The sequence below is a fragment of the Sinocyclocheilus rhinocerous genome, unplaced genomic scaffold, assembly GCF_001515625.1.
Source record: "Sinocyclocheilus rhinocerous isolate Xijiao unplaced genomic scaffold, SAMN03320098_v1.1 scaffold12, whole genome shotgun sequence".
Lineage (NCBI taxonomy): Eukaryota > Metazoa > Chordata > Actinopteri > Cypriniformes > Cyprinidae > Sinocyclocheilus > Sinocyclocheilus rhinocerous.
The window spans coordinates 323,121-340,197 of NW_015626394.1; the positions used below are offsets into that span (position 1 = coordinate 323,121).

The window sequence follows — 17,077 nt, forward strand, 5'->3', positions numbered from 1 at the left end:
TTAGAGTTGTTGATTCTGTCCTGTGTAGGGATGGAGCTTAACCAGTAGCAGTTTAATACATTTTAAAACTTCCTTGTATGAGAAACATCGGCTTACATACACGCATATCGGTTCCGCTATAAAATACATAATTTTGCTTAATGAAGCACTGACGCTCCGTAGTGGTGGAATAGAGAAAATATCCTATCGATTATTATTATCATTATTACTGCTGTATTCTTCGTCGTGCATCACCACCCGTGTTTGTGAACTGACAATTATGAAATGGTAGAATTCTCCCTGTAATGCATACAACGTTAGTAGACAAATTAAACTACTAAAAGTGTTAAGGGTTTACTTACTAAAAATCCGAATTGCTCACATTAAACACACTGAAAACTATTAGACCGAAAAATTATTCAAATAACTAAATTTTATGGTCTGCATGTGTTGCTAAGCACATTTGTCTTTTGTCTGTGCCGCTACAGGGTTTGGGAAATCGCGAGGAACACAGTGGATTCGGAGCTGATCACTGAAGTGTGCCACTTTCCACTTCATGGAGTAACACACAAAATCAGCCCTACAAGTTTACTCGACTATACTAACCTCATGACTACAGAGGAATTGGAGGATAATCTGGGTAGAAACCAATGTCTTTTGTCAATAAACTCTCTGTTTCATAACCAGCACATTTCACAAGCTGAACCTAGACAACCTACTGATACACATTACATCCCACGGAAAAGATTTGTACAATCAAGCAAAAAAAAAAAAAAGAACATCTGATTCGTAAAACTGCTGTACGCACATAATATAAACCTATAAGCTTTCTTTTTGTACTTGAAGTGACAGGTGTAACTCATCACATCTGTTAGTGGGGTGATCGAAAACGGTACAAATAAAACAAGTTAATTTGTAACACACTCAAACATAAACATTACATTTATGATGAGAACGTTTACTATTCAACTGTATATAACACTTATGGCATTTTCCCAACAAAATATGTTTTTTAAAGCTTATCAAACAGCAAGGTTCATCACGATAAGGTCACCAAACCAACAGGTGTTATTGTACAGTTTTGTGAAAAATACATAATCATTAATCAGTTACAAAAATACAAATCTCAAAAGCATTGTGTGAGAAAAAGCAAAGCAAAGCAAAAAAACATCCTGAGCAATAACTTTATTTAGATATCTTCAGTCTGTGAGGAACAAAAGAATCAATTCACACCAACATTACTGAGAGATTATCTTCTGCTAGCAATTATTTAGGGATCTGTAAAATCCATGTTTGTGCACAATAGTGGCATTAATATTAACGCCAATAACTATTTTATAAATGGCCAAGTTTTTAATTAGAATTTTTTTTTTTTTAAGTAACGTATCACATAAACTTATTAGATTAAACAAACATAAATATATGACTTTTTTTTTTGCTAAGGTCATCTGCACAGTAAATCATGTATTTGCTATTTCGTATCTAATAAAACAAAAGAAAAAAAGGTTTGAAAAAAGAATGCTACAATACCACTGTAATGTGATAAAAAATAATTACTTTAAAACCGAAATTTATAAACTGAACATGACTTGCATAAAATATAAAATAATTAATATTTTAATTAGTTTCCAGAAAACCTTTCACAACACTCTCTCTTTAAAATACATAACGGTCATCTACATCATACAAAAATGATCCACATTCATTCAGCTCACATTCCACCAGGTGATATTTAACTTAGAAACAGTCCAGTATTGTGAAAATCAGCCAAAGGCACCTGCGATACTCCAGTAGTCTCAGGTCACTTCAGTACAACATGGTAGCCATCATTACATTCATCTGCCATCACATAAGAAAAAACGTAGCCAATATTAAATGTAGTGTACATGTAATGGAGATTCAGACATACTGCGACTATTTCAGTGTTGTTTTTTGCTTAATGTTTTAAATAGTAACTTGTTTTTCACAAAGACATTCCATTCTGAGGACTTTTTAACAGTAGCCTGCTCAGTGAGCCATGAAGGTCACAAGTGTGGCACAACCAGATGCTGTATGCATTATATAGAACTTGTGCTTATCAAAGTGTTTGCATTTAATGTAAAGTCAGCAAATATTTAGCCCTCAACACTGTTCTTTTGTGCATGTGCAATGGCAATTTTCACCACATAACTCCAGCTGGATAAACATGAGGCCCAATCAGTGTCCATGAAGTTACCTTTCATAGTGCTGATAATGAAGCTAGACTCCTCTGTAAAGTTCTGCACCATCTGAAAAAAACCAAATACATGTAGAGTGACCTAAATGCATTGTAACACAATTTACTGATTGTTTTAACAGTGTATGCTTGGGTTACTGTATTTCCTGGCACTCTGATCCATTTGAACAATCAGTAACTGATTTCAGTTATGAATTTAAGGAAAAGAGTGTTGCTAAAGACCAAGCCTATCATGCTTTTTGTCTATTTTTAGAGTTTATGTCATGATTCACTTTACTGTATGGAAGAGAGCAGTGTCAACATTATACTAAACACTTTTTGTGTTTTACAAAAAAAACAGAACTTTTTATTTTTGGGTAAACTAATATGCAGCCCCGCACCTGACGTGGGAAAAAATATATATCATGGCCACAAACTAAGAATTAGTTCCCACAACATATTAATTTGTTCCCTCATTTTAATTAAATGGTGGCAACGTTGTACAAATACACTCCCTTGTTTTAATTAAATCAAACCAAGGTAACAAACTACTGGCCACAATTTAATAAAATGAGGGAATGTATTAAAGGGGTCATATGATGCGATTTCAAGTTTTCCTTTCTCTTTGGAGTGTTACAAGCTCTTGGTGCATAAAGAAGATCTGTAAAGTTGCAAAGACTAAAGTCTCAAATCCAAAGATATATTCTTTATAAAAGTTAAGAGTCAACCACGCCTGCCTAAAACGGCTCGTTCTAACACGCCCCCACACTGTAAACCCGAACAGTACTACTAACTTATAAAGATTAAGAACACTGCAATTAAAGTCTGTTAAATCGTTGATCGTGCGCGCGAGAGAGAGAGAGAGAGAGAGGAGAGACAGGGTCACATCACAGTGGATTCAGCTGTCTTAACCGTGGCTTGTGTACTGCAAACACATACCAGCTTCATCACTGTGTCTGTCACGCGACTCTGTTCCCCAGAGTAAAGACATTGCTCTGTCTTTACATTTATTTTGAAAGATGAAGCTCGCGATTATGGTAAGGGGTGTTACATTTCCGATGAGTGCTTGCGGTGTTTGGCCAATCACAATGCATTGGGTCAGCTGGCCAATCAGAGCAGGCTGCGCTTGTCAAAGGAGGGGGCTTTGTAGAAAACGAAGCGTTTGAGAGAGGCGGGGCATATAGGACCTACAATAATGTACAGTATTTGAAAAATAATGTGTTTTTTGAACATTAAAGCATGTCAACATATTCTGTTACACCAAATACACAAAATAATGATCTTTAAAATAGCATCATATGACCCCTTTAATAAGTCATTGGAACAAATCCTTAATTTGTGACCTAAAATGACGGAACAAATTAATAAAATGAGGGAATGAGTTCTTCATTTGTGGCCACAATAAATATATTTTTGTCCGCATGTCATTTGTGGAGCTCCGTAAACTAATGATAAACATAAATGTAAAAAATATACATACAAAATATACTCCTGATATAGAAATGTACACTACCCTTGGGGTCAATAAAATTTCTTTTCCTCTTCTTTGTAAGAAATTAATACTTTTATTCAGCAATCAAGCACTGAATTGGTCAAAAGTGACAGTAAAGACATTTCTATTCATCAAAGAATCCCGAAAAAAACTATCACAGTTTCCACAAAAATATTAAGCAGCTCAACTGTTTTCAATGTTGATAATAATAAAATGTTTCTTGAGCAGCCAATCAGCATATCAGAATAAATTTCTGAAATATCATGTAACACTGAAAACTGGAGTAATGGCTGCAAAAAAAAAATCAGTTTTCCATCACAGGATTAAATTACACTTTAATATATGAATATATATTAAATATATTAAAATAGAAAAAAGTTATTTAAAATAATATTTCACAATATTACTGTTTTTACTGTATTTGTGATCAAATAAATGCAACCTTGTTGAACATTAGAGACTCCTTTCAATAGAATAGAAAAAAAATCTTACCAACCCCAAACTTTTGGATGAACTACTCCTTGGACAAGTTATATAACCAACATTTCCCAAATGATCTGTAATCTCTGGAATGTTCGGACTCAATTTTAAGCACTCTCTGCCCTCTTACCTCATCTGAAACCAAGACGTGGATCCCTGTCGGCCCCTGTCTGTATACGTGACGGATTTGCTGTGAGGGAGCATTATATAGATTGGCTATCTTCTCAGTGAGCTCAAGGACAGTTAGGTCCTCTAGGTAGAGAGCATGGTACACTACAGACAAAAACAATTAGAGAATTAAGAATAGAAGTAACACTTGTTTTGCATGTCACAACTATCATAAAGGATGCTGTGACGTCTCCTACCATCCTCACCCGCTGCTTTGGTGTGCAGTTGGTTCCTGTTCTGTAGCTGGGATACATAGACAGTGAGACGAGGTTGTATACACCTGGGTAACATTGACACAGACATGTTAGGGTACATGTTTGGACACATTTTAGGATGAATAGCAAGTGTTTGAACAAATATACAGCTCACCTTCCCTTGATTGCATTGAAAAGACGGATGCCGTCAGCAGGACCACAGATCTGAATGAAATCTTCTCTACTCATTTTTAGCAGATCAGAACCTAAAACATTAACAAAGCAGCTCAAATAGTAGTATAATATTTAAAATGGTGACATTTCTAGTAATTTCTAGTAGAACACAATGGCACAGTTTCAACACGTAGTATGTTATTACTGTGGGTGAAGTGAGAGAAATGTTGATTATAAAACCACTATTCAAAAGTTTGGGGTTGGGAACATTTACTTTGTAAATGTTCTTGAATAAAGTCTCTAATGCTCACCAAGGCTGCATTTATTACATCAAAATACAGTAAAAGCAGTAATATCGTGAAATATTTAAAGCAGCAATTACATTTTAAAATAATTTAATGATGAATCTTCAGCAGCCACTACTCCAGTCTTCAGTGTCACATGATCCAGTGCCACATGATTTGGTGCTCAAGAATAATTTCTTATTATTATTAATGTTGAAGACGGTTGTACTGCTTAATATTTTTGTGGAAACTGTGATATTTTTCTGATATCTGTGATATCATTTTTTCCCCTGATTCTATAAGTATAAAAGAACACTGTTACCCCAAACTTACGAATGGTAGTGTATACTTTTTATCTATTAGATACTTTAAAAAAAATAGACAAAATTCAATTCAAAATCGGCTGTTTACCCAATATTTGTGTGCTCAGTGCATTTTATGCTTATCTGTGTATCACAAGTTCTTAATTTAGCAACATGTTAACTCTAAACTACTAAATAAAAAAAATAAAAATAAAAAAACATGGTGCCTTAGTAGGCAGTTCGCTAGAATTTGTAACCAAGTCAATAGCTGTAATTCTCACTGAATATTTCAGCCCACCTGAGAAGCCAGAGAAGAGCCTGCAGAAAGAGGAGAACCTATTACCATGGAGCCAGTGCTGCGTGTCCTGCATGGAGGACGATGGCAACAGGTGCTACATGGCAAAAAGAAGAAGAATAGCATCACCATGTCCTCAAATACAAACCTATAAAGATAAGAGAGCATGACATTAATATTTTTAACCTGCCCGCTATACTTACATCAGAACAGCTGGGCAAATGTAGCTCCCCCTGCTGGTCTGGAGAGCAGTTTCTATAAACGCAGTAAGACAGGAGAGCAGTTGCTAGTTACGTTTATGTATTCATGGTGTGATTTCCTACTGAATAAAGACTCACTCCTCTGGGAAGCTGTAAGAAGTGTGAGCAATGTGATAGCCAGGAGATGGAGTGTTGCTTGTTCTGCTGACTGATGGGGCTTCAGGCCAAGGGGAGCACTGAAAGAAAAAGAAATAGTTTACCTATGTTAGGTGGCTGTTTTGGCCCCACCTCTTGACCTTATTCTCAATATGGGCTTCTTCGGTCCAACAAGCAATCATGCGAATTCTATTCACATCTTACTTGTGGGAGAGAGCTTAATATTTCACTATGGCCAGTCAAAGTAAAGAGGCACTCACAGGAGACATGGAAAATTCAGTAGTTATAGATGTTTGATGTAGACCGCTAGCTTGAAAGATCGCAATCATTAACATATGGACAGATACTTCAGCTAAAAGTGAAAATTGTCATCATTTACTTACTGTTCTGATACTGTATTGTTTTCGGTCTTACTTGAAATACAAAATTACATACTGAAGATTATCAGTATTAAAAAAAAATACTTTGCATGAAAATGAAAATTTATGGAGTGTACTGCATGGTGCTTTTTTGTTATTTTTAGAGCTGTACAAATCAAGATATAATTTATTTGCATGGAAAGAGGATATTCTCAGACATTCTGTTTTATGGAAGGCAACAATACAGCTGTATGAAATGACATTATGATGTCTGATGACACAAACAAGCTCAAATGCTACCAAGGCAGATGTCTCACCTCAGTCAGCACTGTCGTTTTATAGGATGGTTGATATTTTTCTCTATCCTGTGGACTCTTTTTCTCAATCTTCTCTCTGTCAGTCTTGAGTTTGCGATCTGCGCCTTTCGGCTTAAGGAGAGAGAAAAAAATCATAGGGATAGTTCACCCAAAAATGACAATTCTGTAATCATTTACTCACCCTCATTTTGTTACAAAACTGTATGACCTTCTTTTTTCTGTGGAACATAAAAGAAGGTATTTTGAGAAATGCCTCTGTGTTTTTTTTTGTTGTCCATAAAAATGAAAGTCAATGGGGCCAATGTTGTTTGGTCCCCAACATTCTTCAAAATATCTTCTTTTGTGTTCCACAGAAGAAAAAATGCATGCAGGCCATGACGTGAGGGTGAGTAAAGTAACATCAAAATAAATAAATAAAGTTATTTCACACATTTTCATTGTGTATCGGTTATCTTTTAAAGGGGTCATATGATGCGATTTCAAGTTTTCCTTTCTCTTTGGAGTGTTACAAGCTGATTGTGCATAGATAAGATCCCTAAAAGATGCTCTACCTTGAAGACTTTGACCTGGCAGCTGGCAGAGAGCATGTGTTCAGTGTATTCTCCGTGCTCGCCGGCTGAGAAGGTGTCTATCTGAATGCGGAAGGGGACACCCTTCTCTCCACCGTGTTTTCTAGGAGTGAACTCAGTGCTAATGCAGTTTACCTGGATATAAAGAAACAGAAAAGTTACCACCGGTGTTACACAGTTTAGAAAACTAGTATGGAGGTCAGGGAGAGAGAAAACGTGCACCTGAATGAACACGGAGGCATTTTTGTCAGGATCCCAGAGAAACTCTATGGTGTTGAGCTGCAGTGGGTGGGCTCGAGGCTCCATTATGCCCACCGACAAGGGGATATCTGAGCATACCAAATTGGACATTGTAAATCATATGACATATGAGTGTTTGCCATAATGTGATTTGAAAACAAATGTTGGCAAGATGGTCCTTTAGAAACGTGCTTTATTAGGAAAGCAGGTCCCACCTATATCCAAGATTCTGTCTCCTGGTCGGTTCCACCTCCATCCCTCCAGCTGCTGATGCTCTGTGTACTGCAGCCGCCGGTCATGGAAAACTACACGCACAATACTCTGAAAACAGCATAGAACAGTCTGATGTCAAGAGAGCATCACACATATCCCCATGACTAAAACCAAGTAGTATTTTCTTGCATTCTCTTCAGTATTTCATAACACAGCTCACATTTAAGACTTCAATGTTTACTTTAATGATGCCACAAATGTTTACAATTATGTTACCACAAGTGTCAACTATGAACTTTCACATACAAGTGTATTGACTGCATTACATTTTTAAGTTGGTATGTTGCATATTTTTCTGTCCCATTGACTATGGTGTATTTGTAGCTGTATATTGTCATTTATAATATTTTTTTTATTTGTATATTAACAATATTGCTATAATCCAGAATATTTACATTTTGTATTTTTATATCGATGCTCACTAACAAACAAACAAACCTTGAATAGGCCTCTTGTTGGATAACAACCTAACAATTTACCATCAGTTTTTGAAAATTTTGAAAATGATGGGAGAATATTTCAAAGATCATCTTGTACTTCAGTATAAGAACATCTGGCCATCTGTACAAAACTTAGCATTATCACTAATTCCATAAATACTGTACCACAATGTTTTACATTTTTTGGGGTTTAAACAGAAAAAACCCTATGTCTACTATTTAAAAACTACTACTATTTAGCAGTAATAATATTTCTATTGTATAGAAAGGTGATGAACACTGAAACAAGGTTACATAGTGGAAATAACATAATTCCTTTAACCTACCTTTATACATTTACTGCTTATATCTGTATACTCCACTAGTTTCCTGTTAAGCATACGGATTTCATAGGACTGACCTATAGTGCATTAAAACAAGACAGATTAAAATGAAAAGGCAACTAATCAGATAAAATGCCAGTGAGAAACATACGCTTCCAGTCTCGCATTGTATGACTGTTTAAACACATTGACAGTACATTTTGTAATGTTGGTTTTACTGCCAATGCACAAATTATTTATATTATTATAATGTAAACAAAAAAACAAACACAGAACTGAATTAATGTATAGGAACAAAATGATTTATAACCCTCAAAATAAAAAGTTAAAAATCACATTTACAGCAAAGAGTGTTTATTGTGATTTTCTTGAAAGTTTTCTTAGGTTCACTCTTTATGTAGTGTGTTGTTGGTTTTAATATAGTCATGGACTTCAGACATAAACAACTTTTGGTTACACCATGAAGACAAAAGTACAGACTGATATGTACAAGAAAAAAGTTATTCTCATAAATCGTAGTGCTTTGAATGCAACATTAAATGCTGACTTAAGTTAAACAAGCACAATAAGGTTAGTCATTTAACATTACCTTGATTTAGATATGTGAGTGTTTCGTCCTGGAGTTTCACAGCTGGAGATGTGGCTGCACAAAGCACATGATGAAAAGGAGACTCTCCGATCTCAGTGGACTGCTGCTCCTCTTCATGCTTGAGAAACGGAGCAAGAGCATCTCTGAGAGAGAACAAGAGAAGCAGAAAACGTCATGCCAAGTGACAATGGCACATTTTGAAGTACGTTGGAGACGCACAATAATGCAAGAATATGATATTTCAGAATTTGCTTTGGTATATATCCAAGTATCAATATATACTCAATACATTCACAAAAAGCAGAAAAAGATTCATTCAGAATTAAACGTAAATGTGACCCTGGACCACAAAACCAGTTTTAAGTCGCTGGGGTATATTTGTAACTTTGCACTCAAGAATCATTGCAGATGAGCGACGAGATTTAAAAACTGCAATTAAAAAAAAAAAAAGTGACGAGATTTACCTTGATGTGGCTTTTCAGAAAACAAACATTCTACTGGCTGATTATTGACTTGATTCTTGCTTAATAAATTAGTCACCCAAGGTATCGTACCTTTCCTTTATCTATATACAGGATGTATTTTATTTTTATTAAAAAAGTATTCAGGTATTTTTTAAAAACGGTTATTTGTTAGAAATTAAGTAATGTTAAATAATTATTTACCATTAAAAAAAGTAAAATAAATAAAATGTAAGACGACTGTCTAAAAAGCTCAGTCTATTTAACTCGCGTGACTGAACTTACCTTATATAATTATTTTGCGCGTGCTGTTGGTAGGTTTCAGGATGGCTGTGCCAAAACAGCATACTCTCCAGTTCGATGACGTTCTTATCCAAAAAAATGTGAGTAGCCAAGCACGTGGTCGCTGGTGAAGGAACCGTGAGGGCCACAAAGGCTTTTCTGAGCCCAACGTGTCTGCAGTCTTTTATGCCCGCGTGACGGCAGTCAGGTGAGCTGTGAGTGTCCGTCACTCTGCCTGCATCCTCTCGGTCACCTGCACCGACGCTCTGACGGACTCTGCTGGACCGCTCGTTTAATAACAGACGCAGTCAGTAAAACTGACACGGTGTTGTTTTGGCACAGGCTGACTCTGACATCAAAGGTCAGTAAGAAGTATCTGATAAATCATACTTTGCGTGCAGAATTGTGCGTGTGCGCGTCTTCTACATTTTCACATCTGTGTTGATGGAAAGCCTTGACATCATTGACAAAGAGGGCGATACTAAAACAAACTTAAATATTTTGGTGAATCTCACAAAAACTCAAGAATGTCCAGATTATATTTCACCCAAAAATAAAGTAAAACAAAAAGGCATACATATAAGTCAAAATCTATTTTGCATAAATAAAAATACACCTTAAAAAAAACAAAAAAACTATTGTGCTTGCCTTTTTTGCGTTTTTGTGTTGTATTTGATAGTAGTTGATTATGATGATTTTGATTAAATAAATCTTTGTGTCCAGACAGGATGACTCATTATTGTTTTCCATAAAATTATATTTTTTTCCACATTGAATGTTTGAGGAAAATGTAATTTAGCACAATTTGCCGTCATAAAAATAAATTCACAATGCAAAATAAAAAAATATTTAGAATTATATATATAACTTCATGTTTTGATTTTGCGGTGATGTATAACCTGGTCAGTTCTTCAGCACTGGACATTTGTGGCACTGGACTAACTAGGACTGAATACACATTATCACATATGACTTAGTTTATAAATGTACTGGTGCATGAATTGTGATAAATACCAGAGTTGTTGACAGCACATTCAAAACCCTGACACATTTTAGTTTAAAATAATCATCACAATAAATTCATGTTTCTGGTTGTTTTAATTCTAGGCCAGACTTAGGTTGGTGTAAATCTATCACAAGCCTTTGAGAAGAAAAAAAAAAAACCTGTACATTGGGACAGGAAATAAAAACAAATTTATAAATACAATAGCGTATCTGTGTCCAATAACAAAAAAGTCTAACATGCGTAGTGAACAATTTGATGGAATACCATTAGAGGTCAACATTTGAGGAAAACCAAGGGGACACGTTTAACTTAATACTTGCATTGTTGATCCTCACGGTTGAATTTGTTCTTTCATGAACAGATTATTTTTATGCTGCATCAAACAAGGGTACGCACACTTAGCATACCAATAAAAGCCACATGCCCCAGTATATAATACTTAAGGAAAGTAGGGTGCTTTCAAATGTCTGTCCTTAATTTCTAATATGGTCTGGTTCACAGCCTGAGGACAAACAGACATTTTGGTCAAATCTGTGAGACCCATTTGAGCTTTGCACTTGTCTACTTCCCCACCTGGGCAACATATTAATAATAACAATAATAATACTGTATTTACAGACCGACCAGACCGCTGATGTGGCACAAACAGCCAACCCTAGGTCAGTCACGGCAGCACAGGATGGTTACGTCATCAAAACATGCAGGCTATTTGATAACGTGCAAAAGAGTGCAACACCATTTTTATAAACGTTCAGCACTTAACATCAGATGGAAAAAATCTCCAGATGAACAAGGAAAAAGAAAGAGTTCAGACCTTTCAGAGAACATCACATCACCTCTAGTTCTTGAGCCAGATTAGAGGGTTTTCATTATTAGCGTCGTAGACATGCTTTAGCAGTGTAGTACGAATGCCTGTGGACATGTATTTAACAGTCTGAGTTTTGAAAACAGAAAAAGGAACGTAAGGCATAGTAGTTTTGAAATTTCCATCACAATCCTCTTGCTACAAGAACAAAGTGTAAATCGGTTTGATTTCATTCGTTTCTTGTCTGAAGATGCCCCTGGTCATGTTTTCAGCTCCACTGAGTGTGAACTTTTAAATGTCCAAGTGTGTTGTGGCTTGCATGTTTACTCACAAAACCCTTCGCTTTTTTCCCCAAAGATGAAAGGAATAGCTCTACATTCAGAAGTTTGTCCTTGTATTCTGTAGTGTGGCCCACATTTTTAACACATAATCCATCCTATAATAAAATCAACACAATTGCTTTACATTAGCCTTCTTAAAGACTTGGAAACAAACAATTTCCTACACTTTCAACATTATGGGATGTGGTATTGCGGTCCCATGAAATAAAAATGAATATAAGAATGTTTTAATCCTACGTTTTTTTTTGTTTTTTGGGTTGTCATTGTAGCCAAACCTACAAATTACTTACATTTTTCTCTTTTCTTTACATTTATCACTCGGCCAGCCAAATGATCCACTAGCATTAATTGAAATTCAAGTGATGTATTAGTTAACCCAAATTGTGTCCATTTAAAATATTCTAATAACTCAATTAAACCTTTAACACCACTTGCAAACAAGAATAAGTTATTACTAATAAATGTAGTTAACGAATCACCTCTTCAGAAGCTGAAGATAGCTTGTTTGCTCCAATTATGGAAGCAATGCCAATCATGGAAGATCTGTTCCCTATCAAAAAGCCGGCATGCATTTTTCTCGATCCGAACCTATTTACATTCAATGTTTCACAGATGGAAAGATGCATGAGACACTAAGAGGTTTCCAGGAGCTGGATGAAAAGAAAAGTCTGATTGCAGTGAGCAACATATCTCTCTGGGAAAATCCAGCAAGACTGTGATGAAGCAATTAAAAAAAAAAGGATTCTGGAGGAGGCACAACTATGTTCCCAAATGCACGTGTAGGGCACTGATTAGAGTACATCCGGCTAGCTGTGAGACGACATGTCTGAAGAACTGCTGCTGTTGCTGTTGGTGGTCTGGGCCCTCTTAATATACAGATTTAGCAACTTCATCTGTGGAAATAAAAGCCAGAGGGTGAATTTGAATACAGCATATGCTAATACTCATACAGACCTCTGACTTGTTTCGCAGATAAGAGCATGTATTTGCACTTTCTAGTTATGTTATCTTAGAAGGCCATGGTTAATGTTTACTTCTGCATTGTGTCTAAAAATTTGAATGTTTTCTCTTAAGGGCAATGTAGGTGATTTCACAAAATATGATGCAACAAATTGACCATTTCACAGAAAAAATACTCAGTACTACACTGTATCAATATCAGTATTTTAAGTAAAATGTCATTAGTATAAACTTTATGAAATTTAAGGCAATTAAGCACAAATATCATTAATGTAAAACAAAAACAAAAAATTGAATTTTCAGTTTAAAAAAGAAGAAGAATGGTTTAATAATTTAATAAAGATTTATTTAAATTCAAATGTTTACACACTATGGTAGCTTTAATTGTACTAATTTTAGTGTATGCTGATTTAAATAAAAGAACAACAACAACAACAACAAACACTATTACAGCTATGAGAAAGGTAGAATTTGTGCTTAATTATCTTGACAAATATATTACAATGCAAGAATTTATAATGGTCTGATTTTTTATTTTTTGAGAAATGTGATTTTGGGGTGAAATATGACCTGAAAGAGTTGAATAATGAAATTCATCCCTTTAGTTTTTTGCTAACACTTTACAAGGTCTCAATTGTCATCATTAGTTGATGCATTAACTAACATGAACTAAGAACTAACAATATAATTGTACAGCATTTATTATCCTTTATGCTAGTTAATAAAAATGTTCATGTACCTGTTAGTTCACAGTGCATTAACTAATGCTAACAGATACAACTTTTGATCGTAATAATGTATTAGTAAATGCTGAACTTAACATTAACTAAGATTAATAGATGCTGTATAAGTATTGTACATGTTGACTAATGTAGTTAACTAATGTTAACAAATGAAACCTTACTGTACCAGTTTTTTTTTTAATGGACTGTGCTGTGAAAGCCAAGTGCAATGAAAGTAGACCAAATACAAAAAACTTGGACCAGCTAAAAGCAGAGGAGGGCACAAATAAATAGAGGACTGAGTGATAAGCAGGTTGAACAGGGTGAACCTTTTGGTGGACTCTGAGTTGGCGTGCACGTGAACATACCTTGCTGCCCGTGAGCTGGGCCAAGTGTGGCTTCAGCTCCTCACCAATCACAGAGTAGATGGCCACCAAACAGAACACGCTGGCCTTGCGAACACTACTCTCTGTGTTATCATAGCCCTGCAGACAGATAGATGGTTTTAGCATTAACATCTTCATACACACACACACACACACATCATCAAAAGTACAAAGAAGGCATGTTGACTATGCTCCCAATCTTCCCAATGCAGACATTGCTAATATACTTAATACTGACCCAATTTTGTCCACTGGGGTGAATAAAAGTCAAATTAACAAATGGGCTACAAAACATAGTCACTGAAAAGCTTTCTCTATCTCAATTCTCATTCTTCATTCTGGTACATGAAGTTTGGGTATATATGCAATGTTTGTAACTACTTGCCCAGACATTCTAAGATATCTCTCTGACCATGATATAGTTGCAAAGTGACAGAAGTGGAGAGATGAATTTTTTACCATAAAATGCTGCTAATGTGCAATACTCACTTGTAGGAGGCCAGGGATGATATCTGGCAGCAGCTGATGCAGCGACTCCCTGGCAATGCGCTCAACCACTTTGCTCTGCATCTTAATAGCAGCCAGGTTGATGGGATAGTCTGCAGTCTGTACGATGGGACACAGCACTTTGATGCATTGCTCTGGGTGAATGGAGCTAGCCAACGTAGAGGCAGCCTCTTCAGCCGCCCTAACCACCTGCACATATAACGTCAAGATGGCACTTGAGTGAGTTTGTGAAGTTTAACAGCCTGAGATCAAACATAAAACTGGTTGGGAAAAAATTGGTCACAGGCCACAGGCCAGTACTTCATTCATTTATTCATTTAGGTGTTGGATTTGTTGACTTAGGTCATCTCATTTTAGATGTAACCAAGGTGTTCAGTGTCCAGAGGCGCAGGTGTTGGATTTAAAAAGGGATTAAAGAGACCAATCAGCTCATTTTACTCTCAATGAGACCGTTACAAAGAAAAAAATTACCTGGCCAGCTTGATTTCTCAGAAACAGTGTGGTCACATGTGAGAGGTATTATGGTGACAATGGAGTTAGGTTTAAAAGAATATATTTCCATACTAGAATAAATTCATGTACCATAAAACTAGGTTTAATCCGATTGCATTACTACAATATTATCACATTCATGACTGCCATTCAAAAGTAAAAGAAATTAAAATTTTATTCAGCAAAGATTAAAATGATCAAAAGTGACAGTAAAGACATTTATAATGTCATTATAATAAATTTATATTTCAAATAAATGCTGTTCTTTTGAATCCTTAAAAAATATAAGGACAAAAATTTCCACAAAAATATTAAGCAGCACAACTTTTCAACATTTCCAGCTTATTAGAAAGATTGTGGATCTGAAGGGTTGTGTGTAGGGTTGTGACGGTGAGGAAATTTTCCCACCGGTTAATCGACGTGTGACAACACGGATAATACCGGTATCACCGTGGGGGCGGGGCGTTCCCTCTTTTCCTCACTTTCCTTCGCTTTTAAATAGCTTGTAAAAGCAGCATGCGCATTTTACTTTCACTTTCAAATAGCGGCAATTCGGAGTACGTTCAGTTTTTCATTGTAGTGTCTGTTCTTTTACTGAACTAAATTATTTTTATTACTATAAAAAAATCAAAACGACGGTGGGGGTCGGTGCTGGGGTGGGCAAGTGACGTAACTGGTGTTGCGGCTTAACACCGTCAGCACCGTCTATCGCGGCAAGCCTAGTTGTGTGAAACTGAAGACTAGCGCAATGATGGCAGAAAATTTAGCTTTGCCATCACAGGAATAAATTAAATTTTATAATACATTAAAATAGAAAAAGTGTTATTTTAAAATGTAAAAACATTTCACAATATTACTTTTATTACTGTATTTTTAATTAAAAATAAATGCAGCCTTTAAAAAAATATATTAAAATACATTAATTTATAATTATAGTATAATAATTTATGGATTTTGTCTTCATCACACATTATTATTAAAATTCTAGTTTTTAATATAATCAAAATATTTGTGAAAACTGCTAAGAATTAAAATGACAGAATACCCAATACATTTCGCCCCTGCTATAAGGCACAAACAACCCAAAGCAGCAATGTGATACTTTATTCACAACTTTTTGCAGTATAATAATCAGTTGTGAATATTTTAAGGCGGCGGATTCTAACCTCTTTATGAGAGTCCTTATGGGCTTCTAGTGTCTTCATGATTGTGAGTTCTGCATAGTTCTTGAAGCGTGCTGGCTGGTTCCTCAGAATCTCCTTCAGAACCCGTAACGCCAGAGCACGGATAGTGTGCTTAATAATCAGACAGAATGCATACTATCATTACTAACCACTACAGATACACACAGACACAAAAATCAAATTGATATATGAAACACTTTAGGACTATATAGAACGTGTCAATTGAGGATGCAAGTTATATGACGCTTTAACTCACATCCTTGTCCCCGAGTGTCTCCAATAGCAGCAATAGGATTAATTAGAGGGAAAGAGGGAAAATTCAAACGAACTAGAACGTTTATTAGCAAAACGAGTAAGAAAGCTTGGAGGCACGGTGTTTTGAAGTGTTCGTCCCACACAGCCAGGCTGTCCTCACGAGCAATCTTCAACAGCTCGATCAAAGCCCCCTTCCTCTCCTCCACTCGGTCATTGTGATTAGACAACTCCTTCAGTAAGTCTGCCACCAGATCTGTATGATTCAAAATGATTCAAGTCAGAGCTGAAGACAAGCTGCATAAACAAGCTGTTGTTCTACTTTAATTGTACATCTGTTTTGAATATATGATATTCTATATTATTGAATCTTATGAAAACTGTCAAGAACATGCCTGGGTAATATTTCACCTCAAAAGCTGAAGAAGAAAAAAAGTTCTTAAAAACTATAAAAAATAATTAAATATATTAAATATAACTAATAAAATATATATTTAATATACTAAATGTATTAAATATAAATAATAAAATAACTTTAAACTATTAAATTATTAAGTATCTATACATTATGGCAGTACTTCAAATTCAGTATTTCTTTTATTTAGGATTTTGTAGTGGCATTTTGTTTAATTCATATTTATAGTAATACAC

At 35.5% G+C, this 17,077-nt stretch overlaps 2 protein-coding genes across 4 annotated transcripts in view; both read right to left on the reverse strand.

The window, feature by feature from the left end:
* Positions 1 to 1,597: 1,597 nt before the first annotated feature.
* tfcp2l1 (transcription factor CP2-like 1) lies at positions 1,598 to 10,143 on the reverse strand. 3 transcript variants are annotated; one of them, XM_016520087.1, is made up of 15 exons: positions 9,775 to 10,143; positions 9,029 to 9,171; positions 8,443 to 8,516; positions 7,619 to 7,724; positions 7,386 to 7,492; positions 7,146 to 7,298; positions 6,595 to 6,705; positions 5,901 to 5,998; positions 5,766 to 5,817; positions 5,566 to 5,659; positions 4,683 to 4,773; positions 4,520 to 4,593; positions 4,276 to 4,418; positions 2,195 to 2,246; positions 1,598 to 1,818 (listed from the first exon to the last, which is right to left on the reverse strand). In XM_016520087.1, exons 1-15 carry the CDS (start codon positions 9,834 to 9,836, stop codon positions 1,781 to 1,783), a joined length of 1,398 nt encoding a protein of 465 aa, XP_016375573.1. In that variant the 5' UTR covers positions 9,837 to 10,143; the 3' UTR covers positions 1,598 to 1,780. The 3 variants fall into 3 exon arrangements, with proteins under 3 accessions (XP_016375573.1, XP_016375580.1, XP_016375565.1); XM_016520094.1 differs by having other exon boundaries at positions 1,599 to 1,818; positions 4,511 to 4,593; positions 5,549 to 5,585; positions 9,775 to 10,141; XM_016520079.1 differs by having other exon boundaries at positions 1,599 to 1,818; positions 4,511 to 4,593; positions 9,775 to 10,136.
* Positions 10,144 to 11,993: 1,850 nt separating this feature from the next.
* LOC107714287 (CLIP-associating protein 1-like) overlaps positions 11,994 to 17,077 on the reverse strand; it is a 90,520-nt gene continuing 85,436 nt past the window's right edge. The window contains exons 39-44 of the mRNA XM_016520102.1: positions 16,550 to 16,682; positions 16,431 to 16,470; positions 16,157 to 16,285; positions 14,481 to 14,687; positions 13,974 to 14,090; positions 11,994 to 12,816 (exon numbers count right to left, since the gene is read on the reverse strand). Of these exons, the coding sequence (XP_016375588.1) occupies positions 12,730 to 12,816; positions 13,974 to 14,090; positions 14,481 to 14,687; positions 16,157 to 16,285; positions 16,431 to 16,470; positions 16,550 to 16,682 (713 nt within the window). The 3' untranslated portion in view covers positions 11,994 to 12,729. The remainder of the gene's footprint in view (positions 12,817 to 13,973; positions 14,091 to 14,480; positions 14,688 to 16,156; positions 16,286 to 16,430; positions 16,471 to 16,549; positions 16,683 to 17,077) is intronic.